Source organism: Phyllostomus hastatus, unplaced genomic scaffold, assembly GCF_019186645.2.
Source record: "Phyllostomus hastatus isolate PE091 unplaced genomic scaffold, TTU_PhHast_1.1 phas_scaffold_555, whole genome shotgun sequence".
In the NCBI taxonomy this organism is placed as follows: Eukaryota; Metazoa; Chordata; class Mammalia; order Chiroptera; family Phyllostomidae; genus Phyllostomus; species Phyllostomus hastatus.
This window is the reverse complement of record NW_025334036.1, coordinates 13,055,568-13,082,951: the sequence shown is the minus strand read 5'-3', so window position 1 is coordinate 13,082,951 and position 27,384 is coordinate 13,055,568. Positions and strand designations below refer to the sequence as shown.

Here is a 27,384-nt window from a genome sequence, read left to right as displayed (position 1 = left end):
TGTCTGCTCTTGGGTGTCATTTTGCTCTCCCAGGCTCCTCAGCCCTGGGGACATGGGTTCTCCAGCATGTTGTGCTGAATAATTGTGTGATCCTAGCGTTGGACTAGGTGGGCTGGGGGCCTGGGCCTCATTCTAAAAAGCCAGAGGCCCTGTAACCCCTGGAGAGGTCTCCGCCAGCACCACGCACAGCCCTCTGTGACTTCGCCTGGGATGGGTCAGTATCCTTCACCATCCTGACGCCCCCGGGGGCGGTCTCCCACGGAGGGCAGTCTCCCGCGTGCACATGGGCCTCCCACACACATCAGGCCGTTTCTTCCAGCACGGGTAGCTTTTAGGAAACATCTGGAACAGAAAGTATTTTAGAAAACACACTTGTGCCTGTGGTTTAAACCATGGAACCCTTTGGTCGTTTCGTGATGGTAAGCCCCGCCCCTGCACAGTCGCTCCGGCCTCTCTCGGTGCCTCTGACTTGCGGTGGCGTTGACTGCTGGAGCCGCTGGGCGGTGTCAGCGAAGACAGATGTTTCGGTTTAGGGAGAGAGAAGACACATTGTGGACGTTGCGAAACGTTTCTGGGGCAAGTTCGCGCTGCAGATTTTGCCATTTCTGATTCGGTGCCGAGCTCCCACCTACAAGATTTTTAAACTCTGTTGGCCCCGTGCACGTGTGCTTTTGAAACATTTTTTTTTCCCAGAATGTTTGTCCTGGGCACTTTAAAGCATCTGTCCCCAACCTGGGGCCATGTGGTCCGCCCCCCTCGGCCCGCCCTTACCCCCAGGAGGCACTTGGCAATACTGGAGCCGTGTTTGGCTGCGTCAGCCTGTGGGGAGGGGCAGGCAGCAGGCATCTCCCGCCTGGGCCAGAGATGCTGTTCGACCTCCTGGAAAACGAGACAGCCAGCCCTCCACGAGGAACTACGGGCTGGCCTCAGGCGTGCCAGGGTCGAGAAACCTTGCTTTAAAGCTATTGTCTCTGTGTGTTGTATAATGAGTGTGTATTAAATTGGGGGTCGTTTTAGAGTCTCAATGGGTCTTTTTCAAGTGCTGTGAAAATGTTCCCTGTTTCCCTCTCCCTCTCTCTCTGCCCCCACACCCCCCTGCCTTGGTCCACAATCTGAAAAACAGGCCTTGGCACTAAGGATCGTTCCAGGAGATCCTTGGCTCTCTTACCTAAACCTCCCACTCAGGGTTTGCCTCATCACGTCCTGGTTTCTCCTCAGCTCCGTTTGCTCAGAAAAGTGTAGTGCACGCTCTGTTTCGTGAGCCAGAGGTGTTCTTCCGTCTGTTAGTGCCCGGGAGATCTCAGTGCCATCGGTTTTTGCCTGGGAGGTCACTTCCCCGTCTTCTCTTTCCCTCCATTGTGTCCTGTGGATCTTTCTAGATTTTTTTACATGTGCACCTATTTTGACCTTGAACCATGTGGAGGAAGAGAGCATGCATTCAGCTGTCTTGTGTATGAGACAGAGGCCTCCCGAGGTTTCTGGCCAGCGCTCTTTCCGTTGGCACAGAAATGATGAAACCCAATTTTAGCTGGAACATGCCCGACGTACCCAGGGGGAGTTTTGGCAACAGGAACCGTGGTAAGCTGACAGGCAGGCCAGAAGCAACTCATGTTTGGAAAAGAGGGTTTCTCTCTGCGGGGAGTAACTGTCCCGTGCCGTGGACCAGTGTGGATCGACCCTGACCCTGTCGTCTCGTTTTCCGGGCCTCGGTCCGTGAAGCCCTGCGCACCCCACGCTCCTTCACCGAACTGCAGTAAACAATTGCGCCGTTCTCCTAAGTTACAAAAACAAAGTGGCAGCTGTGGCTTTCATTCAAACCACAAATCACGTGGACGATGGGACTTGCTGTTCGTCGGTGGTGCAGTCACGTGCAGCCTGGCCGAGGGAAGACGTTCCCAGACCCGCGTCCTCCGGTGATTTCGCTATCACGCCAACATCACAAAGTAGCGCACGTACATGAACCTGGATGCTGTGGCCCACCGCACACCTGGGCCACAGGCCCCTACGGCGCGCGACTGTGCAAAACAACGCGAGGTCACATCAAGCGCGAGAGGAAATGGTGTGATCGGGGCACGCGGTATAAACATGTCGTGGGCGAGGCTGCCGCTGGCATGACACGACTGTGGTTTCAGAGCCAACTTTTCTTTATAAGAAACAGTACACTCTAAAATAATGATGAAAAGTGCAGTGTAGTGAATACATAAAACAGTAATATAGTCGATTATCATCACCAAGCATTACATACACATAATTGTGCATGCTGTACTTTTTTTTATACAACTGGCAGTGCCGTGGGTGTGTTCACACGGACGTCCCCACAGACACGTGAGCAGTGCAGTGCACTGTGACGTTGTAACAGCTACGGTGTCCCCAGGCCCTGGGCATTTTTGAGTTCCATGATAATCTCAAGATGTATGTGTGGTCTGTCGTGGACAGAAATGTCACTGTATGGCGCTGGACTGTATTTCTGAGTTTATTAGTCAAAGTCAAAACACTCACTTCCAAAAAAAATAGGGGGGAAAGATCATGCCCCAGAAAATGGAAAGGGGAGAGAAAATGGAGACCGTGGCCTTACTCGGTTGAGGGCCCTGTGGGCGGTCGGGAGCCCCCCCGAGAGTGGGAAGGGCTACTGGGGGCTCACTGTGAACGGGCCCCGCTGGAGGAGCCTGGAGAGGTTGCTCAGGATCCCAGGGTGTTGCAGCGGAGGCCCCGAGCCGGAGCCCTGTCCTGCTGGACCTCCTACCGAGTGTGACTCCTTAATTAACTCAATGGGACCATGAATGTCCCCCGCGTTGTGACCCTCAGCGAGAGACTGGCCGGGTGGGAGGCATCATCACTAACTATCCATCATTCTAGAACCAGCCTGCCTCTTGGTGCTGTTTGTGAATCTTTTCTAGGGAAGAGATTTTTCTAGAAAGGGCAGGGCAGCTTTGCGTGCAAGTGTACCACGCAGTACCTGCAGCCAGGAGACGCCCTGTCTGCAAATGGGCCAGTTGGTCCATAGCCTGGCCTCCATAGGCGGCAGGTGTGCCCTGCCCAAGCTGGGAGTGCTTCTCCGAGCTTCCAGGTCATTTATCCCAAAGCCCTGAGAATAAACTGCCCTTCAGCCCCAGAGGGAGGCCGGAGGCCTGAGGCCTGAGGCCGGTGGTGTCGCTCTGCTGCAGCTCAGAGGGCCCCAGCCACAGGTGGCCTCCCTGAGCTCGTGGCCGGTTCAAGGCCCACTTCCCAGTTTGTAGCAAAAACCACAGCTGGATTACTTCTGACCTTGGACGTGGGCCCTGCAGTTTGCAAATCGGCAGGTGTGGTGGCACACGGACCGAAGTTACCGAAGTTGGCTGTGCCATATCTGTGTCAACCCCAGACACGGCGCCACAGGTCTGGAACTGCCCGCCTCCCCACCCTTTCTCAGCCGCTCAGCCGAGCGGAGTTTTATTTTCAGACCACAGTGGTCTCCAGGACGCATGATTTCAAAGGGAAAAAGGGATGAGTCTTTGGCTTAGCGTTTGCCGAGCTGACCTCCTGCAGGCCACCGGATCAACAATACTTTCAAATCCGGCCTTGTGGACCTGCACCAGGCAGATCTGGCCCTCACTGGGCACTTTCCGGGGTGTGAATGAGCATGCACGGGGCGGCTGAGCTCCCTGTCGTCAGTCCCCACGTCTGTGAGTGGGACTGCGGAGTGCGGGGAGGGCGAGGATTTGCTGACGGAAAGGAGGCCCATGGTCTGCACAGGGCTGGCCCGTCCGCAGCCAGCAGCATCCGGGGAATCCGCCCTTTGCTCTGCCACTGTCACTAAGATGATGATGACGATGTCGTCTCAGCACTGACAGAGAAATGGAGTTCTGACCTCTTGCGGGTGTGGAACCGTGTACAGGAGGCCCGCTTCTGGAAAACATCCCTGCCTTTCAAATGACTGCGCTGGACAGGAAGCATGGTTGAGGGATGGACAGGTGCGAAGGGGGAGGAAGGAGGACTAGGGATGTTTGGGGAGGGGACCTTTGATCTTAATAAGTGTGCGTTTACAGGCGTGGGTCACGGAAAGTTGCCGTTGCAAAAAGGGAAGTAAAACTGCAATGATTGTGCACAGAAGCCAGGGACGTTTTCCCAGATGTTGTTCCCTTGGAAACAGAAGGGTGAACCGAGAGGGTTGAAGCAGGAGGTGTGGCACCATAGGCCCTTGCTAGCGTCTGCATCCCTGGGCCCCGCCCATGTGCTGGTGCCCCACCCACGCCCCGCCCACAGCCCCGCCCCAGGCCCCTGGATGGCTGGCTCCCCGCTCAGGGCCCCGCCCAGGGCCTGGCCCCGCCCATTTGGCGCCCCACCTGTCTCATCTCTCAGTGGACACTCAGCTGTCATCGCTGCTTTCCTTCCTGCCAGATGGAAAAACTAAGCAACCCTTTCTGAGCAGCAACCCTTAAACCCTGCCTTCGTGGAGAGCTACAAAAAGTGACTCCTGTCAATTCCCTAGATCAGCTACTGCCTCTTAACGAAGTGCTTGGCATAAAAAGGTAACTACCACGAATAAGTAGTCCGACTCGGCCTAAATAAGTGGCCACAAATGATTCATTTAAGGGGTGTTAAAATTCTTGTTGGCTGCTTGTCTTTCAATAAAATCTCTCACCCCTAGTGATGTTCCCTTTTTCCGACACCCCTGCGTGGTGTTGTGTGGGACCAGAAAGACTCAGATTAAAACTTCACAGTTTAGCGGGACGAAGTGTAAAATGTTGCAAACGGACTTTCCCAGACAAGGACAGTTAATCATAGAAGCTGCTCATTAGCCTAAGAAAAGACCTTCAGAATTTTGAGGGTTTTTTTTTCCCCCTCCTGTGTCAGAAATGTCAAACGTGTTCCACCCGTGACCTTTGACCTTCGGATCAGTGTTTGGCGTCTAGACCCTGCTAGACCCTTCCAGACCCTGAGCAGGTGTCATTTTTGTGGAGAAACCATGGACCGGACCTGGAACATTCATGCCAGCCCGTATTCCCAGAACGAACACCCTCAGGCCTCCTCAGGGTTTAAAGCATCCTTCAGACCCTCCAGCGGGCTTGCACTCCGTGGGGAGGAGAAAACAAGTCTGGTTCGGCATTCTTTCCCGGTGGCGTGTTCCCTCGGGTATGCGTGTTCCACACCCCAACGCTGGGAGACTTGGTGCGCTGCACCCAACGGGAGATGGAGCTGCCGGGGCGGGAGAGGCATCGAGCTCCCGCCTCTGTGCAGAGATCGGACATGCGGCGTGTTCGTCTTCTCCTGCTAGGCAATAAATCACTGCAGATGCAGCTGCTCAAAACAACACACACATATTCCCTCATGGTTCCCGGGGGCCGGGAGTGCAGCCACGCTTGGCTGGGTCTGCCCCGGCCCTCCACAGGCTGCACTTGAGGTCTGGCCGGGGCTGTGGTTCTCGTCTGAGGCTCAGAGCCTCGCCCAGCTCCTCCAGGCTCTTGGTGGGACTCAGCTCTCTAAGGGTGGTCGGACTGGAACCCCGTGCTCCTGCTGGCTGAAGGCCAGAGGCCGCTCTGGGCTCCTGGCCCTGGCCACGTGGCCCCTTGCTTTGCCCTCGGACACTTCCCGAGTGTGACTTCCTGCCTGTGTCCTTGGGCCCCGGTTTATGGGGCTGCTGTGGCTCCGGCAGGCCCACCCACGGGGGTCTCCCTGCTCCTTAGCTCCTGGTGCACGGCCTCGTCACCTTAGTCCCGCTGTAGGAGTGGCTCCCAGTGTGCCCAGCCCCCACCTCACTCAGGGCTGGGGATCTCGGGCCATCTCAGAACCAGCCACCACTTGGGGTGGCAGCTGTCCTGGGAGGAATATCACGTGGGCAAACTAAACAGTGCTCCTTCCTAAAGTTTCTGTGAACAAGCCCATGGTCTCGAGGACCGGGACGATTTTAAACCTCATAATACATAGCACAACCCGGATGTTTCAGGAGGAGCCTGCGGATCCTGTAGGAGGCCGGCGTCAGCCCGGGTAGGGCTACAACTCCGGAGGCCTCGGGGTGACTCCGGAGACTTCTCCGTGGAGAGAAGAGTCCCCCGTCCTCTCCTCCCCGCAGCGTATCCACAGAGACCCAAGAGGACGGCGCGTGCGCAGTTCACTGACGTTCGGGGTGTGGAAACCCAGGGGCGACTGGGTCCGCGAGGCGGCGTCCGAGTTGTGTCGGTGGGGTTCGGTCCTGTCTTCCGTCCCCGCCTTTCTCGGTGCCCACGGCGGCGGGGAGAGTGCGGGGCCTGCCGGGCACAATGACCCTCGGCCACCGGCTCCCTTGGCTGCCGCCATTCTCTCTGGAAGCCGCTCCTCCCAGCCGGACGCGGGTGAAAATGAAGTCCAAGGTCGCGAGGTGCAGGAGGGCTGGCATCTCTTGAGGTCTCTGTCTCCGGCCTGCGGACGTCACGTGGTCTTCCCTCTCTTGCCGCCTCCCTCTGCAGAGATGCAGGCGTCTCTGCCTCCTCTTCAAAGGACACCAGCCCCTTGGGTGAGGGTCCCCCCTATGGCCTCACTGCCACCCTCTTCTGTAAAGGCCCTCTGTCCAAATGCAGGTGCTGGGGGAACAATAAATAGAACGCCCTCCCCACATAACATATTACTATATGTAATATATAGTGTATATAATAATGGTATTGGTGTAACTCTTATATATAATCACAAAAGACAGCTTCATCAACATATGCTATTTATAACATAGAATTATTATAGGTTGCATATAATACTGTATAACCTGTATTATATATATGTACCGTATTTTGCTGTGTATAATGCGCACCCTTTGCCCAAATGTTTGAGGGGGAAATAAGGATGTGCACTCTACGTGGGTAGTACTAATTCCGTATCTGCCTTCTATGACGAGTAAATACCGTAAATTCGTTACCGGGACATAAAGTTTTATTGTTCCTTGTATCTGTTCTTGTGTGTTTTGTAATTATTCGCTCCATAAAATTTCTTGTACCATAACGTGTTCAAAACTAAATGCTAAAATTCCTTCCTAATACAAAAAGCAAGTGTCCAAATTTAAATAAGTACAAATTGAATTAAAAAATTAAAATGGAAGGTTTTTTTTTTCTTGGAAGTTTGGGCCAAAAATGATACAGAGCAAAATACGGTACATATATAACAATGTGCACATAATAGAGTGTGTGAAATATATGTGACACCCTTCGTATAATAAAGACTAATTTCACATCATAAAAAACAAATAGGAGAGAGGCAAGCCGGGACGCTGCAGGGATGGGTGTGGGGCCCAGACCAGCGCTGAGTGCTCTGCACGTGTGCACGGGGCGGGGGCAGGGGGACTTACGTGCGGAATCTGTGGTCTCTTGAGGTCGCGACAGGGTCCTGTCTTGTTGCCCTTCTTTCCCAAGAGATCCCTGAACCTGCGTCTCCGAGGGCCCTGCCTCTGTAGGGACCCCTGTGAGCTGTGGCCTTTTGACAGGCGCCAGGCCTCACTCAGTGCCGAACACGGAACTTTCTGGTGCTCCCTGCGTCTTCACCCACACTGTCCCCAGAGCCTCCTCACCATCACTCGGGGTCTCTAGGCACATCGGGGGCTGTGGAGGGGTCTCCTCTGGCCATCAAATGCTTGCACCAAAGTTAACTTTAAAAACGTGCTCTGGCCCTGTTGAGCATGGCTCAGTGGACTGGGTATCATCTCACAAAGCGAAAGGTCGCCAGTTCCATTCCCAGTCAGGGCACACGCCTGGGTTGTGGGTTCGATCCCCAGTTGGAGCACGTACAAGAAGCAACCAATCGAGGATGTATCTCTCCCTCTCTTTCTCCCTCCCTTCCCCTCTCTCTAGGAGTAAATACATAAAATCTTTTTTAATGTGGGCTCCAAAGGGGCAGGTGAGCTAATGCTTCAGCATTGCAGGCTGCTGGGAAGCGCCGCTATTTTCCGTGAGTTCCATCCATGGAATGCAGTCAAGGTAAACAGAACGCAGGCAGCGCCGGGAGCCTCCCCTCTGTCCTCATCAACACCTCCCTCTGCCTGTCCCCGTGCCAGTCCAGGGCCAGCCGTGTCCCAGCAGCTCCCGCCGCAGCCAAGCCTGTCCAGCTCACCCTCAGAGTGCCCGCTGCCCTCCTCTGGGACGAGCGGTGATTTCGCTTCTGGAAACTTCAGACTTTTTTCGGCGGGCACCCAACCAAGGGTCGGGAGAAGACTAAGGAGCTGTTGTTTGCAGTGTTACAAGGTCAAGGTCTGACCTTCAGAAAAGGAGGAACACAGTTGAGTGTCCAGGACGGAGACGTAGGGTGACCCTGGGCTGGAGCCTGGCGGGATTCTGTCACAGCTGGAGGGCATCCTCAGAGGACGCCAGGCCTTGAGGGACGCGTTGGGTTAGCCCGGGAAGAGTGCTTCTGTGCTCACACTGGGCACCTAATTCCGCAGCCCCCACGGGGTGCGACTACCTCGTGGTTTGGTCTCCCCTTGTCTTGATCTCCGAAGACAGAGTTACATCGAATCTACCTTTGTTGGCCCTAGCAACCAGAGCATGCCTTGCATGTAATTAATTGGTGGATCTTGAATTAGGAGAATACAGGAAAATAGAGGCTTAACATGGAGGCTTAAGCACCTGGCTGGCATAGCTCAGTGTATTGAGCTCGGGCTGCAAACCAAAGTGTCGCAGGTTCGATTCCCAGTCAGGGCACACGCCTGGGTTGCAGGCCATGACCCCCAGCAACCACACATTGATGTTTCTCTCTCTCTTTCTCCCTCCCTTCCCTCTCTAAAAATAAATAAATAAAATCTTTTAAAAAAACCATGGAAGTGGATGCTTCTTCTCCCTCAGCATCTGGGGTAGCAGCTGGTGAGGAGCCTCTAGGAGTTTGCCCCAGTTCCCTCAAACCCACAGCGTGAAATAAACAGGTGTGTGAAACTGTCAGTGCTTCTCGCAAAGCTCTGGAGACAGATGTGGCTGACTCAGTCCCTGAGATCCAGACTCACCGCTTGAATTCAGATTCTTTCGTAACTTTGTTTTATGGACTGGGAACCCGACCGGTCAGAAGGTAGTGGTTAAAGTACAATGTGTTTGGTCAGAAGGTAGTGGTTAAAGTACAATGTGTTTCACTGCATTATTTTTTCAACAGTATCACCCAGAGGCTTTTTAAAATTTTATTCATTAATGTTTAGAGAGAAAGAGAGAGAGAGGAAAAAAGCAACAATTTGTTGTTCTATTCATTCATGCATTTATCCATTGCTTCTTGTATGTGCCCTGACCGGGGATTGAACCCACAACCTTAGTGTATCAGGACAACACTCTAACCAATAATCAGCCTCATGTCTCCATGGATTTGCCTATGCCGGGTTTCATATCAATGGAGTCATACTACTTGTGGCCTTTGTGCATGGTGCTTTTAAAACACTTTCTATTATGGAAATGTTCGACTTACCAGGGAGTCGTCAGAATTGTTACGTGAGCTCCGTGCGCCCAGCCTCGGCCACGGGGCCTCCCGCCGCCGTGCTAACGACAGTCTTCTCCGCAGGGAAGAACAGCAGTACGTGAGCCGGTTCTGGAAGGACCTCCGCGTGGGCGACTTCGTGCGGCTCCGCTGCAACGAGATCATCCCCGCGGACATTCTGCTGCTGTCCTCCAGCGACCCCGACGGGCTCTGCCACATCGAGACCGCCAACCTGGACGGGGAGACCAACCTGAAGCGGCGGCAGGTGGTCCGCGGCTTCTCCGAGCTCGTGAGTGACCCGGGGCCCCGCCCGCCACCCCCCCCCCCGCATCCTAGGCGCCAGGGCCACAGGCTGGCCCCCAGGGCCCCAGAGCTCCTGCACACCCCCATCAGGCTGGGCTGCTTTTCCTAGGTGACGAAGGCGGGACCCAGGCATGTCTGAGGGGACCCCTGACATGCCTGAGCCCTGACTGGTCTGTGGCTATGGGGAACGGGAATTAATCTTCACCCAAGGATGTTTTTTTAATTGATTTTAGAGAGGATGGGATTGAGAGAGAAACATCCATGTGAGAGAGAAACATCCATCAGTTGCCTCCTGTACACACCCTCACCGGGGATCGAACCTGTGACCTTTTTGGTGTACAGGACGATGCTCCAACCCACTGAGCCACCCGGCCAGGGCAGGACTTGGTGTTTACGATTCCGATTTTCACTGTCCACCTTTGGGCTTCTCAAACCTGTGTTTGGAGTCCCTTTAAAGTTACCAGAAACACCGTGACCCGCTGGCTGCCGGCGCCGACCCAGCTGCTGCCCGCGAACAGCCTGTTCCGGGCCCGCGACTCCTCCGGGGCGTGTGTGGCCTCAGCATCCCTGAGTTCCGCGACAGAGGAGCCCCAGCCACAGCCCCCGCGGCACAGCCTGAGCAGCCTGAGCGTGCTTAGGAAGGGAAGTGGGCTCTGACCACTGCACTCCCCAGCTGCCTTGCGGCTGCAGAGGCCAGCCCTGTCAGGATGTCCAACCACCTGTCCCCGCCCTGCCCTCGCCAGGTCTGTGCAGGATGCGGGGGGAGCAAACCGCAGTGCCGGTGGCCCTCGGGGATCCGGACGTGTTTGAAAGGGACGTGGGCTGGTTCTCGCAGCTGCTCCCAACTCCCGCTCTGCCCTGAGTCCTCAGCCCAAGGGTCAGGGCACACACCTGGGCTGGAGGTTCGATCCCCGGTCAGGGCACATACTGGAGGCAGCTGATCCATGTTTCTCTCTCATGTCGATGTTTCTCTTCCTCTCTCTTTCATTGTTCTCTTCTCTTGCTGTAAAATCAATTAAAAAAAAAGACGTCTCCCTGGGCGAGGGTTAAAAAAAGAAGAAACGCCCAAGACCATGAGCTTTTGTGGTTCGGAAACGATGTGACCGGGGAAGGTTTTCCAGTGGCACCTGCTGTGTGTCCATCAGTGCCACCCACTGGGGGTTTCCTCCCTCTGCTGTGGAGCCGCTGAGCTCCCGCAGGGGAGCCGGCCCTGCAGTCAGGACCCTGCTGGCGTTTGGGGCGAGGGGGTTCATTAGGCAGGGGTGTTGGGGTGCTAGCATCCCTGCCTCCCCATCATGCGTGTCTCTGGCCATGTGCTCGGGCTCACCGCCAGCATCTGGCTTATATGCCTCTGTGCCCCCACCCACTTCCACCACAATTTCCTCATTTTAACCTTTTTTTGCACTAAGTATATGCTTGTTAGCTTCCTCAAATCTTTCTTGGAATGAGGCCAATCATGCCGAAAATTAAAGTGCAGGTTTTTTTTTTTTTCAATGAGGCACTCTTCCCCCAAATTAGGGAAGCTGGTGAAGTGTTGGTTAGGGACCCTCAAGGCCAAGTGCAGGCGGTTTCCAGTTTCCGTGTTGATGTGCTGCAGGGTCTGGTCATGAACGTGGCCCCGCTGTTCGCTGCCCTCCCGCCCCGGGGCCCAGCTGCTGCAGGGCTTCCTGAGGTCAGCCTCTCGCTGGGTTTCTCCATGAGACTCCCAGAACCCAGCTCCTAGCCGCGCTCCAGAGCACAGATCGCTGTGTGGACTAAGCCGAGACCAGCCAGGGGACGGCCCCGCTCCGTTCTCGCGATCTCAGCACGGGGTCAGTGGGAAACAGAGAGGCAGGCTTGGGCATCGCTCTGTGAGAGGGGCAGCCGCGGGCGGAGGGGCCAGCTGTCATCCGAACAGCGGCGCACGGGGGCACGCAATGGACGACGCTCTGGATCGCGCACAAAGTCCGGGGAAACATCACACCTGGAGAGCAGAGCGTGCAGGGTCGGAGTGTGGGTCGGAGTGCGGGTCAGGGAGAGCCACCTAGGGGTCACGCTGGTCGACTCTCGGGATTAAGTCCCTGTTTCCTGTCTCCCCATTTTGTCAGCTGCTCACATCCCCGTAATATTTATCTAAAAGCCTCTCCTGCCCACGTTCCTCCCAAAACAGCAGCAGCCGCCCTTCAGAGCTCAGGGCAGCTTTATACAAACGGGGTTTGCAAGCTGCATGTTAAAAATTCACCGGTGGCTGCAGACAGACATCTACTGCGGGGCCCGTGAGTGCCTGAGGAAGGAGATGGAGCCGAGCTGTCATTTATTCAAAATTGCCAAAATGAACATCCAAAGCAATTCGGATTTCAAAACCTATTATTCTCAGCACCCAAAGTCTTCACTATGCATGCACGTTCTAGACCCTGTTTTGGGTGTATTTTTTCACCTTCTGCTTTTTCCCCTTTCTCCCTGAATGTCTAAAGACATTTTTATAGTACCCTTTCCTATATTGTTCTGAAATGTATTATTATTATTACTATTAAATACATGAACCGCCCCCGGGGAAATAAAGATAAGACACTCCGGCTTCCAGAAGCCCAGCGATGGGAAAGCCAGCGCTCCAGCCCTCTGCACAGCGTGCGGTCAGCTAGTGTCCCTCGCAGGGGCAGAGCCGCCCCGGTGGCACTGTAAGATGCCCTGTGTGGCCACTATGATGAGAGGGGGCGCCTGGGAGGACTTGGATGTGGTTTGCACAGCAGAGGAGACAACCGAGGGAGGCCTTGACTGGGCGCGTCCGTCAGGGTCCCGCGGGGAGGAGAAACCACCCCTGCTAAGTCCAGGGCGAGTTCGATGTGAGAAACTCTGGCAAGGGGCGGGGCAGTTAGAAGGGGCGGAGCTAGCCCCAGGGATGCAGTGCCCCCCCCCGCCGCCCACAGCTGACTCTGTGCCCACGGCGTGGCCGAGAAGCTGCAGGGGCCGTGCCAGCCGGAAGTGGGCCCGGAGGGGCGCGGGGAGCTGCCCGCAGGGAGGTACCAGTCTGGGGAACCTGGGAGATGCCAGGGCCAGCTGCTGGCCACCGGGCACTGATGGAGCCAGCTCTAGGGATGCCACCCTCAGTGCATGGCCCCTGACAGAGGCTGGGGTGGGATGGGGCTCCACGAGCCCTTGAGAAAATCATGCCCCGTGTCCTTGTCCTGGGACCGGACAGTGAAGAAATCCACACACCCCTCCACTGGAAGGCCGGCCCCTTCCTCCAGCCGCGTCCCTCTAGCGCCCTCTGCTGACAAGGCACAACATAACCGCTCTTTCCGTCTCTTCCTCGCCAGAAGTCCTTTAGGATGAGCCTGTTTGCTCAGGGAAGGGTAGTAAGAAACAGTCACTTGAACTCGGCGGTCAGGGGGGCTTCCGGAAGGAGGGGCAGAGTCCTTTTGTGAAGGTTAGGATAGGGAGGATTTGTGTGCAACCTATTGGAGGCAATCACACAGTTCAGAATAATTCTCAGAGGTGAAAATAGGAATTTATTTAATGAGAGCACTGGACAAACAGGATGGAACGGCCAGAAGCAGGACCACAGTGCATCTGTGGCCTGTCCAGACCCCCAAATCCAAGTACAAGGCCAGGAGCTCCAGGAACTTAAACCACTCAGCCCTCTGGTCTCAGGCAAATGGAGACCTAGGTATTGAGACTTCAAAGTAAACTTGTGTAGAAGTTGGGCCTGGGCCTGGCTGGGTGGCTTAGTGGATTGGAGCGTCATCCATGCACCAAAAGGTTGTGGGTTCGATTCCCAGTCAGGGCACGTACGGGAGGCAACCGATCAATGTTTCTCACGTGGATGTTTCTCTCCACCCCCGCCACCCACTTCCTCTCTCTCTCTCTAAAAACTCGGTAAATATTTTAAAAGTTGGACCCAAACGCCAAACCTGAAACTGTCGCAGTAATAACTCCTGGGGGACCACGTTTCATCATGCCTCACATCTGTAGTAGCACAAACATTTAAAAACACTGTACGAATGTCTGTCTACAAATCTTGTGAGGTCAACCTTTTCACACCCTTTTATAGACAAGAAACAGAAAAGGTGAAGGGAGGAGATTCTGCCCAGGTGTCCCGAACCCAGGTAGATGCGGGAGCCAGTTCTGGGTTCTGCCGCCTCCTCAGGTGGCGTCGGGGGGCGGGACCTCCAGCATCTGGGTCTTCCGTGTGACACCAGGCATCCGCTCAGACGCGCAGCCTTGCATGTGAAGCTGCATGCATTCAGCCCCAATGTGAATAGAGAAGTTTCTAGTTCATCTGGGACAGCCGGACAGTCCTTTCTGCAGAATTAGGAGCTTTCTAGGTGGCTAATCTTCCTGTAAAATCATTTTCCCCAGAGACTCATTTTTGTGATTTTTTTTCATTCTTTCAACTAGTATGCGTTAAATACCTACCGTGCATCAAACGCAGCTCTGGGCACCACATTGATGAAAACCAGCAAGCCCCATGGGGCCCCCTATGGGGTTCATACGACCTGTGCAAATAAGTTAGGCAGAAGGTGGGTGAGCCACAGGTGCTGAGGAGTAAATGTTAAAGCCAGGCAGGGGTGTGACGTGGCAGGTGGGTGTTGGTATTTCCGGTGGGGGTGGGGCAGGCAGACCTCCCTGGAAACTACCGGAGCCCAGACCTGAGGCCCCGAAAGCCAGTTGGCGTCCAGGAGGAGGCATCTAGGAGGTGACTTCTGTGTTGGTTAATTTACTGACCGAAAACGACCCTCGAGGCCTTGGAAAGGGTAGCTCAGTTGTCCCGATGCGCCCAGGTTGCAGGTTCAATTCCCGGTCAGCACACGTACAAGAAACCACCAATGAACGCGTCAGTGAGTGGAACAACAGATCCCTGTCTCTCTCTCAAAATCAATAAATTTTTAAAAAATTCCCTCCAGTTTCTCTCTTGGATGGACCTTTGGGATTAGTGCCCACATCCCAGCGACAGACACCCACAGGGCCATCTGCTCCTCGCTGGTGAGGTTTGCGGGAAGAGCTATCACCATGAGGCTGCCAGAGCCAGCTGCTCCCAGGCAGCGTGGGCGAGTGCACACGTGTGCGTGCGTGCCTGCTGCGTGCTCCTGCTGAGGAGGAAGGACAAGACTGTCACCGAACTCAAGGGGCTCGCAGGCTGGGGTGCTCTGTTCAAAAACAAGGTGTGGTGGTCCTGGGGTGGTTTCATTTCCCATGGAAGGGAGGCTTAAGCCACAGTTTAGATACACTGTTTGGTCAATTACACATTGAATTCTTCTTTGCAGTTGGCTACACTTATTCCTTGAGTTCCTGTCAGACTCCTCCTGTTCACAGCTGGTCTGCAAAGTACTGTGCTACATTTTAACATTTCTAACAAGACGCATGTGGAATCTCTCCTGGGCGGGAAGGAGTCTGGGAAGCCTTCTTCTCAGAGATGTAGCCAGGGTCCAAGCCTGCACGGACTCTGAGACTTCACGACTGCTTCACGCAGACCTTTTTAAACGTATTTTATTGATTTTAGAGAGAGGGAAAAGGAGGGAGAAAGAGAGGGAGAGAAACATTGATGTGAGACAGAAACATAGATCGGTTGCCGCTGGTATGCATCCCAACCCGGACACCAAGCCTGCAGCCCAAGCATGTGCCCTGACCGGGGACCGAACCTGTGACCTTCTGCTTTGCGGGTGGACACCCAGCCCACTGAGCCGCACCAGTCAGGTGCACGGACGTTTTCCGGCATTCCCATCGACGCTGCGGTGCACCAGGCCCTGTGGGGCAGTGAAAACACAATGCCCTCCCCCAAGTTACTTGACAGAATTCAAGGAGCTCAGAAAAACGACTTTAAAATTTCAACTACGTAGGAGGAAACGATATTCTTTTTTGTTTGTTTCCACCTGCCCATGCTCCCGAAATGATCTCTAGCGCAGGAAAACAAGCGGGTGGGGGGAAAAGTACAGTCCGCAAGATTCTTTCTCCTTAAGCTTTTCGGGTTGTGAGGCTTCGATTAAATCAGCTACCTTCTCTGCTGCGGAATGGAGGGAGGAAACAATTGATCACCCAACTGGCAAACAGAGACAGATGTTGGGTCTGTTCACGGGATCCGTCTCTCTCTAGCCCGTACAGAAAGAATCATGGTTTTCTAGGAGGAACTGAAGTTAAGTCACTAAGCCCGTAATGTATACAGCGGGGCATTTTCATGGTCAGATTTCACAACCGCAGGCTTCTGTGGCAGGATATGAAATATGGAACAGGAAAGACTGGGGAAAGAAAAGGACTCGAGGGCCGCTAACTATATTTAGAGACAAATTTTAATTTCAGCAAGCACAGACATCCAGCCGTTGCTTAGGGAGGTGATGTGATTATTTGTGACTTCCCGTGCATTATAATATCAACTGTGTTCACTTCAGGGGGATGTCATTTTGATGGTCTAATTTGACTCTTTTTGTTTGTTTGTTTCTAATCCTAGTGGCTTTGCCAGATTCTTTCCCTTGAGCCTTGGAATTGCAAATAAATGCTGTGGTGCTTCTGCAAGGAGCTCAGTGCCACGAACTTGATAATACCAGGCTAGCCCGAAGCATTCATCCAAAAATATTTTATTACAGGACTTGGAAACTCTTTGTGTGTGTTTCACTTCATGTAGTACGTGTGGCTAAAAGTGGTGGGGTTTTTTTTCCCCATTTGTGGTGGTGAAAAATGTGAAATGCTATTTTCCTTTGTATTTTCATTGTTAAAAACAAAGAATTTCATCGACTTCCAACTTTCCTAAATGTAGTTGAATTGCATTACAAACTGCCAAGGGGGTGTGAGTCTCTCTGTGTGTGTAGAGTAGGAATTTACCAGCAGGAACGTCAATAATGAGAAATCTCCAGGTAACACTGTTCCTCTTTACAGTTGAGTATGTGGGTGTTGGTGTTACTAGATTCAAGGGGTTCACCATTTGGGGTGCAATATTTCAGAACGAGACCCCTGAGAGCTGTGGTTGTCGCAGGTAGTTTTATGTACTTGACCAGGCAGGTAAGAGAGAGGGAGTTTCACACCCCAAGATCCGTCTCTGGGACCAGAAGAGACCACAGCTTGTATACACAGTTCGGTCAATGCCATGGTGATTTCTCTCTGCAGTTGGCTACACTTACTGTCAATCTCATTCTGTTTACCGCTGCATCTGCAAACTGCTGTGCTACATTGTAAATTTAGCAAGAACCGCCCGGACCTAGAGACCCTGGTCCTCTCCAACACGGGTGCGTTGCAGGCACGTGGGTGTAAGAAGTACGCCTGAGAAGCAACACGAGAACCACAGCAAGTGATGCTGCCTTAGGAAGTTCTCTGGTTCGGGCATCTTTACATGCAAGAGAGGTGATGAGTCTCCCCCGGGGCTGAGATACACTGCGGCAGAGGGGGATCGGGAACCTTCCTTCAGTCTGGTTACCCCAGCGCCTACTGTGTGCCTCATGCGCTAGGGGACGGGCAGCCCGGTCTGTGCTCAGGGCAGTGAGGAACACTTGGTTCCAGGACAGGGTGTCTCTGCCTGGCGTTTCATCCCACCTGTCTTGTGAGCAGAGCCCCACCCCCCAGGAGAAAGTGTCCCCGTAGCCACATCACGAGGCCAGGCACCACACCGGTGTCCATGGCATTTGACTTCTTTGAGGTGCCCTAACCTGGTTTCTGGATTGTTGAGTCTGTTTCCCCGTTGCACGCAGAAGGACTGAGGAAGTTACCTGATGCTTTCAGAGAGCGTGGGTTCCGGCCACGAGTGGGAGTCAGGGGCAGAGAGGTCCGTGTGCACGTTTGCACGCTCGTGATAGTCACCAAAGCCAGGCCTCACAAGGGGAGCTGCCTGTAGGGGAAGCAGACATCAGTAAACACTCTTAACAGGAGTATGCATGAAACCATGCCATCTGGCAGTTCTGCATTTTAGCCCCAAATTAAGTCAAAACTGTAGAGCCCTGGCCAGGTGCTCAGCTCTCTGGAGCGTGGCCCAGCACACCAGAAGGTGGAAGGTTCGATCCCCAGTCAGGGCGCATACGGGAGGCAACAGATCGATATTTCTCCATCTCTCTAAAATCGGTAAACATGTCCTCAGGTGAGGGTTAAAAAAACAACTATGGAAGTAAGTTCAGGGCTTTTCCACCATGGCTAATGACTAATCCCCGTGGTGAAGTGTGCAGAGGGACTGACTGAAGGGGCCGATGGGAGTTTCCGCCCAACGGAGACCAGGCTGGGGGCAAACTGCCCTCGTTTGTAGGTTTTCAGTGGAGTCCTTTCCGGGGTCTGCCTGTCAGAGCGCCCCCCACGCCCCGCCCCCTGTAGAAGGGGAGTCATTGCCGGGGAGGACAGGCCTTCCCGTGGGTTCCAGAGAGTTCCAGGGAGCAGACGCGTGGGCACGCCGGGACGGGGTTTTGTAAGAATTGACATTGTTCAACCAAACATTGTTCTCTGTCACGTACATGCCCACGAGACTCCCCCAGACAAAAACATCTCTCTGTGACTCTTGTGTCTTTGAGAAAAAAAAAGGGTAGAAATTGTTCTCACTCACCTACCAGTCCCGACTTTCCGACAGGCGCACCTGCCTGCTGCTGGCTGCACACACACGCCCTTTGGTTGGGGTGATGAAGGAGACCAGCTTCAAAGGATTATGGGTCTAGGTTTGTTTTGGATGGAACTTCAAATGGTTGGTTTGCCCATGTGGCCTTTATCCGGTGCTGTGGAGCCTTGGCCGCCCGGCAGGAAGTGCGTGAGGACGGACCCTGTGAAGGTCCCGTCTCCACCTCGGCCCCGAGAGACCAGCGCCGCCCCTGGGAGCCGCCCCAGTGTTCTGGGGGTTGGCCTTTCGGGGTGGCGGGTGCAGGGACCGGTATGGTGCAAGGCTGGGTTTTTAGCTGAGATCGGTTTGTCCATCTGGGGCATTGAGACTGGAGGCTCCGGGGAGAGGGGGGCATGGGTATCAGCCAATGGGGAGCCATCATTTATGCCTGTTCTTCTTTTTAAATTTTTCCTTACCCAAAGACACTTTTTTTTTCATTGCTTTTAGAGGGAGAGGGAAGGAGAAAGAGGAACATTGATGTGAGAGAGAAACTAGGTTGCCTCTTGCACGTGCCCAGACTGGGATCAAACCCGAAATGTAGGTATGTGCCCTGACCGGGAGTCGAACCTGCAGCCTTTTGGTTATAGGGGCGACACTCCAACCCACTGAGCCACCCTGCCAGGGCCAGGCACATGCCTTTTGGGTCCTACCATCTTTATCTCTGTCCCCTGGATAAGAAAATGCTTTCTCTCTATAATGCTGTTGTGAGGCTTGGGGGGCAAATTAAGAATGGTTCCTGGCCTTGAGCAGTGGGGCTCCGTGGGTTGGGTGGTGCCCTGCAAAGCGAAAGTTCACAGGTTCGAATCCCAGTCAGGGCACAGGCCTGGGTTGTGGGTTTGCTCCCTGGTCGGGGGGGCCTGTACGACAGGCAACCATTCCATGTTTCTCGCTCACATCCATATTTCTCTCCTCCTCTTTCTGTCTCTCATCCCTTCTCTCTAAAAATAAGTAAATAAAATATATAAGGACGCCGTGCGTGGCACATAGTGCACATGCACAGTAAAAAGCAGTTCTGTCCTCAGTGGCCGGTGGGTCACTGCCACCCACGTGCTGGTGTCCAGGTTGAGCCGGGCTCACCGGTCACCACCGTTCAGGAGACAGACAAGCCGATGCGGAACTGATGATCTTAGGATTAAAAGGACACGGAGTCCCTGTGGAAGTAATTTATTTGGAGAATTCCCTGCGCAAGCAACTTTCGGCTTGTAAAAGCAAAGCCCTTGCTCTGGGCAGATTAATTTTGCTCGAGAAGGAACTCGGCGCAGGGGGCGGCGTCCTTATTTTCTCGCAGAACCAAGTGTCTCGTCTCCTAAGGTGAAAATAGCCTCAGAGAGGTCGGGTGACAGTGAACTTCCTAAACGACGGGAGGTTCTTGAAAGCGGTTGTTTTTAGCTGCTTTGTAAGAATTGTTTAGAAAATGAAGACTTGGGGACAATGAGTGCCACGAGGAAAAAAAAAGAGCTTGCTAGTCCATTTTCACGTACGAGCTTTACCCGCCCTTTTATTATTTTAAACTGCCTCACGGAGTCCTGGCTGGGTGGCTCAGTGGGCTGGAGCGTAGTCCCGTACACCAAAAAGTCACAGGTTCGATTCCCAGTCAGGGCACATACCCGGGATGAGGATTCAATCCCCCATTGGGGCACATACAGGAGGCAGCTGATCAATTTTTCTCTTCCTCTCTCTCCCTCCCTCCCTCCTTCCCTCCGTCCCTCCTCCCTAAAACCAGTAAAACATATCCCCTGGTGAGGATTTAAAAAATTTAAACTGCATTAATGAGATGTAGTTGATACACGATAAGCTGTGCATATTTTAACGGGACAATTTGATGAGTTTCAACATAGCTACACACCGGGGTTACCAGCTACACCATCAAGGTACCAGACATACCCCACACCCCTAAGCTCGTAAGCTCCCCCCTGTCCTTGGGTCCTCACATAACCCCTGACCTTTTCTGGTCACGATAGATAATTTTGGATTTTGTACAGGTTTCTAGAAATGGGCTCCTACAATAAAGTACTTAGGTGGGTTTTTTTAAATTTTTGTTTTGTTTTGTTTATCTGGCTTCTTTCTCTCAGTACAAATAGTTTGAGACTCATCCAAGTTGTTACCTGATCGACAGTTTCTTTTATGGCTAGTATGAATCCAATTATACGGCTTACCCCAACTATATGCCTTGTTATACATCCATCTATTAGGAGGCATTTGGCTTGTTGAAGGATTTTTTTTTTTTTTGGCTGTTAAAAATGAAGGTGCAGTGGAAACTCATGGGTATGTCTTTGTATGCAGATTCGCTTTCATTTCTCTTGGAGAAGCAAAAAAAAATACCCGGGAATAGAATGGCTGGATTGTGTGGTGGTTTGTGTTGAACTTTCTGAGAAACTGCCGCCTGCTCCCCAAAGCAGCCGCACCGCTCTGCATCCCCGAGGCTTCCTGTGCCGCAGAGCCTCAGTTTGAATGGAGAGACGGCGGCCGCCCCATGGGGGTCCCTGGGGACAAGCAAGGGGCGTTTCGACAGCTTTTTAACTTCACTAGGTAACACTGGGCAGTGCGCATACTCACCAGCAGGGTCTGAGAGCCCCTCCCCTCGTTCAGTCCACCCTCACCCGGTGCTTCCTCTGTTACCGGGGTCCTCGGGTGGGTACATGGAGGTTCCTCTCTGTGCTTGACTGTGTACTGTCCCGATGACCAGCGAGACTGAACGTGACCTTCCTTTACCTTTCCTGAGATTTCATTTACTCTTTTCTCATCGTGAAGACGGATGTGGAGCTCTTTGACTTCATCTTTTAATATATTTAACATGTGCAGACAGCTCTTAATATCCCTGAAAACCAGCCATATCTCGGTAAGTTTTAGATACATCGTATCATTAACATTGTTTAGGTAAATGTATGTCCTCATTGCTCCGGTGACTTCTTATTTCCACTAGTTGAAATCTCTTCATTTGGAATTGCCTTCCATAACTTCAAAGCAAATGTTTCAAATGTTCGTATTGCTACTTCTGGGGTTGGGTTGAATCCTGTCTTCCTTCATCTTTTTTGTTATTTTGCTTTATGGCTCAGAATACAGCCACTGCGTGTAAATGGGTGTGTAAATGGGCGTGCCACACTTAGAAGACTGCAGGGTCTCCGGTTGTTGAGTGCGGTGTGTCTGGAAGCCCCTGAGGTGGGGTTTGTTAATGCGAAAGTTGCGTGTGCCTTCCTGGCCTTTCGACTGTTCTCTCAGACACTGTGAAGTGCTGTGCAAACCTCCCCCCAGGGTTGTGGGTTCATTTATGTCTCCTTTTTTTCTGTTCATTTTTGCAGCCTGTCATGTGACATTGTCATTATTAGGACTTTGTAAACTTAGAATTATTTTTCTTTCCTTAATGAACTGAACTTTTTTTTTTGGCCATTTCAGATCAACCCTTTAATTTTTGTTTATTGATTTGAGAGAGAGATTTGTTGTTCTGCTTAATAATGTCTTCATTTGTTGACTCTTGGATGCACTGTGACTGGGGATTGAACCTGCAACCTCGGTGTGTCAGGACAATGCTCTAACCAAGTGAGCTACCTGGCCTGCAACCCAGGCACGTGCCCTGACTGGGAATTGAACCAGTGACCCTTTGTTTCGCAGGCCAGAGCTCAGTCCACTGAGCCATACTAGTCAGGGCTGTTCTTTTTTAAATATAGAAATCCTACTTGATTCAAAGCCACTTGGTCTAATATCAGTATTGGCTCTCTGTGACTCTTTACCAGCTATATCTTTTTCACATTTTTTTTCTTTGGTATCCGTATGTTTTAGTTATATTTCTTACCAGCATCATGTTCGGGTTCTTTAATTCATTCTGATCATGTTTATAATTTCATGAAAAGACTTGTCTTGATTTACTATTAGTGTCCTAATGGGTACATCAGAGTGTGAAGCTTCCATCATTGACCTGGTTGCCTTTTTGCCTTTTCTAAATCTTGGTTTGGTTATTCTTTACCTTCTTTTTATTACTTTTTTTATTGATTGGTTTTAGAGAAAGGGAGAGTGAGAGATGAGGGAGAGGTGAGTGAGAAGCATCACCTTGTTTTTCCTCTTATTGATACATTCACTGGTTGACTCTTGTATGTGCTGTGACCGGGGATCGAACCCACTACCTTAGCGTATCGGGAGGATGCTCTAACCAACTGAGCTGCCTGACCAGAGCCATATTCTTTACCTTCTTAGAAGCATCCCTGGCAGCTTTGGGAAGGTGTTTTTATTACATTGTCCACTGTTTCTCTTTGCCCTCAGTTGGCCGTTGGGTCCAAACTTCCTGTCCTTAATGCTGGATGGCTTTTCTCCTGAGCCTCGATGGCTGAGCTCGCCCGGCCACTCTGTCAGTTTCCCCCTCGTCATCTCCACGTCACTCCCCAAGCTCACACAAGAGCGCCTGGGCCGACCTCTTCGCTCCCTGTCCTCCACCCCAGTTCTCCCCCCACACCAGCCGTCTGCCTCTCTCCTGCGTGGGTGCCATGCAGGAGACCTTTCTCACAAATGCACCTGAGACTCGAGTTCCCTTCCATGCGCCTGGTAAGAAACCTTCGACGTTTCCCTCAGTGATTTCCAAGACAAGGCAGGTTCACCAACCCCCCCCACAGCCCTGTCTTTGCTCGTGCCACCAAGCCACCCACGGTGGGGGAGGAGGGACAAGGTGGCTCATGGCCATGAACCAGACAGACTGGCACAGACAGAACCTGGCGGCTGCTGCAGCTTCACTCTGTGCCGTGGACGCTCGGCACCGAGTTGCATGAAGTACAAACCCTTTTAAGAGGCTATTTTCAAGACCAGCCCTCACTTAGGTTTTGAACTCGGTTTTCTGTAAAACAGCTCTCGCTGCCTGGGGTCTAAAACAGCCCGTGAAGGTGGCGCCAAGCACTGGGCGCCCAGAGGGAAGCAACAGCGTTTGATTTTGCGAATTCAAGCTGAATTCAAGCTCAAACCCCGCGCACTCGGAGCCTTTGAATAGTTTTGCCGTCTGTCATCCGAACTAAAGCCTCGAAGCTTTTTGGCTGAAACAGCAAGAAGGCAGGGGAACAAAGGATGAGAAGGCAGGGAAGAGGGGGGAGCTTTTTCATTTTCAGGTCTGATTTCACGGGAGAAAGGTTGGCTTTTCTGCCGTCAGACAACCAGAGTTCTACTTGATCTACTTGATCTTTGATGATGTCTGCTCTCAGGACAGGCAGGTTTGCAACTAGGAAAGGAAGGCAGCACCCCAAACACCCTCTGGTCAGTTTCCCCTCTGAGCTGTAAAAAGCATGATGGAGCTTCCAGATGCCTCCCATAAGGCCCGCCGGGCCCCCACCCCCAACACCCGTCCCGTGTTCTCTGTCCCTTTGTCTCTCTGGAGATGGTGACAGCATCAGAGGGAGCTACCCTCTGTCTTGTGCTGTATGATGTGCAACCCAGGCTTTGCCCTAGCCTGCTGCAGGCTAAGGAATACAGCCACGCCTACTGCACTGCAGATTAAAGAGTTACTTAAATGTCTTTTGTAACCACTTCTCTCCTAGCTGGGTTTGTACTGGGCGTAAACTCCCAGTGGCCCACTGTATCCACAGAACCGACTGGAGAAAAGATACTTTGACTTAAGGTTTCTTGCACTGTGTGGTGTTTCCCGTCACTAGTATCAAAGTACCTGAGGCTCCACTGGGGTTTTTATTTATCTAATAAATACTCTGAGCCAGGGACCACTGGTGGACCAGACAGCGTCTTTCCCATTCAGGTTAACTAATCAAAAGTGTCGATTTGGAGACACAGCGTTTGCAGTAAGTAAGTAACCGCACGTGTCCATGCACCCATTGGCTGGCTCACCGCTACCCCGTCTGTGGTTCTGACTTCCCACAGGCATGTAGTAAATGCCTGGACTGAATGCAAATTGGACTGAAAATGCAAAATGAGCCTTGAGGTAACTATTTCAGTTCATCGGGGTTCAATGCTTTGCCTAAGTCGATTCAGATATTGTTCACCCTGTGTCTATAAATGTGCAGCTAGATATTTCCTTAGTAAATGAGGAAATCATTTTACTGTGCCACCATGCGGGATGTACCTACCTGGTAAAGAAGGGACTGTGCTTTCTGGAACATCAGAGAAGCCCTTGTGGCCCTGTGGCAGTCCCATCTGCCCCAGCAACAGGTGAGGGGTGCAGCAAGCAGGAGCTCTGGGACCCTCCCTCGGGACACGCGAGGTCTTTGGGGAACGAGCACCCCTCGGCCCTGGGGCTTCTGGGCTGGTGCCCGGGAACCTGAGGTGTAGTGCAGAGCGCCTGGGTCGCTGCGGCCAGCAGTGGGTGCATGAGGGCCCTGCAAGCCCGGGGCAGCGGGGGCCCCTGCCTGTCCCACCTAGGCCAGGGGCTGTCACGACCTGACATGCAGGGGGCACTAAGCCAGGCGGACTGGGGTGGGAGAGGGAAGCAAAGGAAGCCGGTGGGGAAGTGTGCGCCTCTCTGTGGCTGCCCACGTGGCCGGAATCGCGCTGGGAGCGGAGTGGAAACGCACCTCCGCTGCTGCGAGACAGTCCGCCTCCCGGGGGCCAGTGCGTGGGCGGGGTGATGACCTTGGGCCGCAGGTCGGGGGAACTCCGAGTGCTCTGTGACCAGGAACATCTGGACAGGCGAGGAAAAGGGCGTTTTCAGATGCGGGGGGTGCGGGAGGGAGGAGCACCTGCATTTCCCGGGTCGCATTGCGGGTGATGGGCGGGCGCTGTTGGGCTTCGCGCCTTCTCTCACCGGCCCAGGGATGTGGTCCGAACCTCCACGTGGAGGGCAGCGCCTGCTTATCTCGTCTGCAAAGCCACGGTCAACTGTTTTATTTTGCTTTTTTTATTATTAAAAAAATAATAATGGTGTCTGCTTTAACAGGTTGTAAATGCCCTTTCAGACACCACTGCATCCCTGCTTGTTTGGGGGATGGAGGAGGCGTGCTTTTGACTTGAATGAATGCGTACTAGTAATTCGTGTGATGGTAACGCGAAATGCGAGACGGGTCACAGAATCTTCCCCGTGAGTCAGACGTTCATTCAGAGAGACCAGCCTGGGCACTGCGGAACCACACACCGCGCTTCCCTGTGTGGTCGGCAGGGGGCGCAGCACCTGAGCGCGTACGTGTTCTACCCGTCCCCCCTGGAGGGGTTGCCTAGTGCAGACGAGGCGGAGCTGGGCATGCGTGGACGAAGGAAGAACAGGGCACCCACTAAAGGGACTCGGCTCTCAGGTTTCTGGGCTGCTGCATTATGTAGCAGGAGTGCAAGTCCAAGGATAGGGGCCAGGGGCTCCCCAGGGTGTCCCCACCTGTCCTCTTTCTTCCTGCCCATGAAGGTCATACAACATTTCATCCACCAAACTGGAGAAACACCTGGAGTAGAGCAGCCGGAAGGGTGAGCATTTTGATGCCGGGGACACGCGTGCTCTGGAGTGGGGGGTGTCCCAGCTCCGAGTAGCCGGCCACTCTTGCTCCGAGAGCTGTGGAGCTGTGGGTTCACAGGGCTCCGCAGACCTGAGGGATTCAAGTTCAAGTGCCCCCTCTTCACTTGCGGAAGACTCACGTTTGTTAACTAGAAGAATCAGGACTAACTTCCAGGGCTCCTAGGGCTGACTCCACTTGGGGTGACGGTGCTAACCACGCCCCCCATAGGTTGCTGAAGGTGGGAGGGGTACCTACAGTCCAGCCAGGATGCACTGACTTGTTCTGGGAAACATGAAAACCTTAAGACATTTTTAAGTTTCTTTGGAAATTTCTGTAGAATTGATTATACTTTCTGGCTTATTTAACATAGCGTCCTCTTTTCCTGTTAATGCACGATCGTCTCAGTGAGTGAAGGCAGGAAGTTGAAAAACATTTTTCCCAAGTGCAGCCTTCTATTTTTCAGAGAAATAACAACCTGCGGTCCCATGGCATCTGCTTCCCCAGAGATAACTGGAGATAAGTAGTAACTAACTGGAGTCAGGATGTGGAAGCACATTCCTAGCACAGCCTCTCACTTCTTGGGCTCTGACCAGTGTGGCTCAGTGGGTTGGGCATCGTCCTGCAAAGCGACAGGTCTCGGGTTCGATTCCCAGTCAGGGCACATGCCTGGGTTGCGGGCTATGTCCTTGGTTGTGGAGAATATGAGAGACAACCAATCGATGTTTCTGTCTCACATCCATGTTTCTTTCCTTCTCTTTCTCCCTCCTTCCCCCTCTCTCAAGCTCCGTGATGCCTGGTAGCCAAAGAAAACATGTTTTCCATCTCCAACATCTTTTTTCCAGCACCATGAGTTATTACTATAAATAATTAGTGGTAACTGGTGCATAGGTAACTTATTGCTAGAAGAAATAGCTGTAAGGGGAATAACTAGTTAAATCTCGGGATTTGAGAAACAAAACTTTTCCCAATAGAAATTCTTATTTATCTTCATTATAGCGAGTCACTGGTGTAGGTATGCAATTGTGCTTCTATAATTACATAACTCGGGGTAATAAAAGGAAAAAAGGAATTACTCACTCATGAGGCACTTTGAGATCGTGCTGGGAGGTACTGGGATTCTGGGCTGCGTTCTCCTTGGTGATTAATCACTGTCCTCACAGCCCGTTCTCACTGTGTGTTTATGCCTGCTTTCTTTCGCTTGTTTTTTTTTTTATTGTAGTAAAATGTGCATAGCATTTTAACCATTTTTAAGCTTAGGGCTCTGTGGTGTTGATTTTATTGTTGTACAGCCATCACTACCATTCTCTCCATAACTTTTTATCTTCCTCAACTGTGTATCTGCTGTAAAATCAGTGGACTTGGTCCTGGCCGGTGTGGCTCAGTTGGTTAGAGTGTCATTCTGTAAACCAAAGGGTTGTGGGTTCGATTCCCAGTCAGGGCACATGCCTGGGTTGTGGGTTTAGTCCCCAGTCGGGGCATGTACAAGAGGCAGCTGATCAATGTTTCTCTCACATTGATGTTTCTTTCCCCCCTGCCTCTCTCTTCAAGCAATAAGCATATCCTCGGGTGAGGATAAAAAAATAAAATAAAATCCCTGGAGTTAGCATGCTCAGAGGAGAATGCTGCACTGGACCCTCTGATTGTGTCCAGGCTGCAGGAGGCAGGGTTGGCTGTTGAAGGACAAAGTCCTGACCTTGAAGCCGCTTTAGGGTGCAGCAGACAGGGAGCCAAGTGGCTAACTAAACCCATTTCGTATGTGGG

At 52.7% G+C, this 27,384-nt stretch overlaps 1 protein-coding gene across 1 annotated transcript in view; it reads left to right on the top strand.

Annotated features, from left to right (window-relative positions):
- Positions 1–27,384, top strand: part of ATP10A (ATPase phospholipid transporting 10A (putative)) — a 101,580-nt gene that overhangs the window by 31,217 nt on the left and 42,979 nt on the right. The window contains 1 exon segment of the mRNA XM_045825045.1: positions 9,469–9,673. Coding sequence (XP_045681001.1) covers positions 9,469–9,673 — 205 coding nt within the window.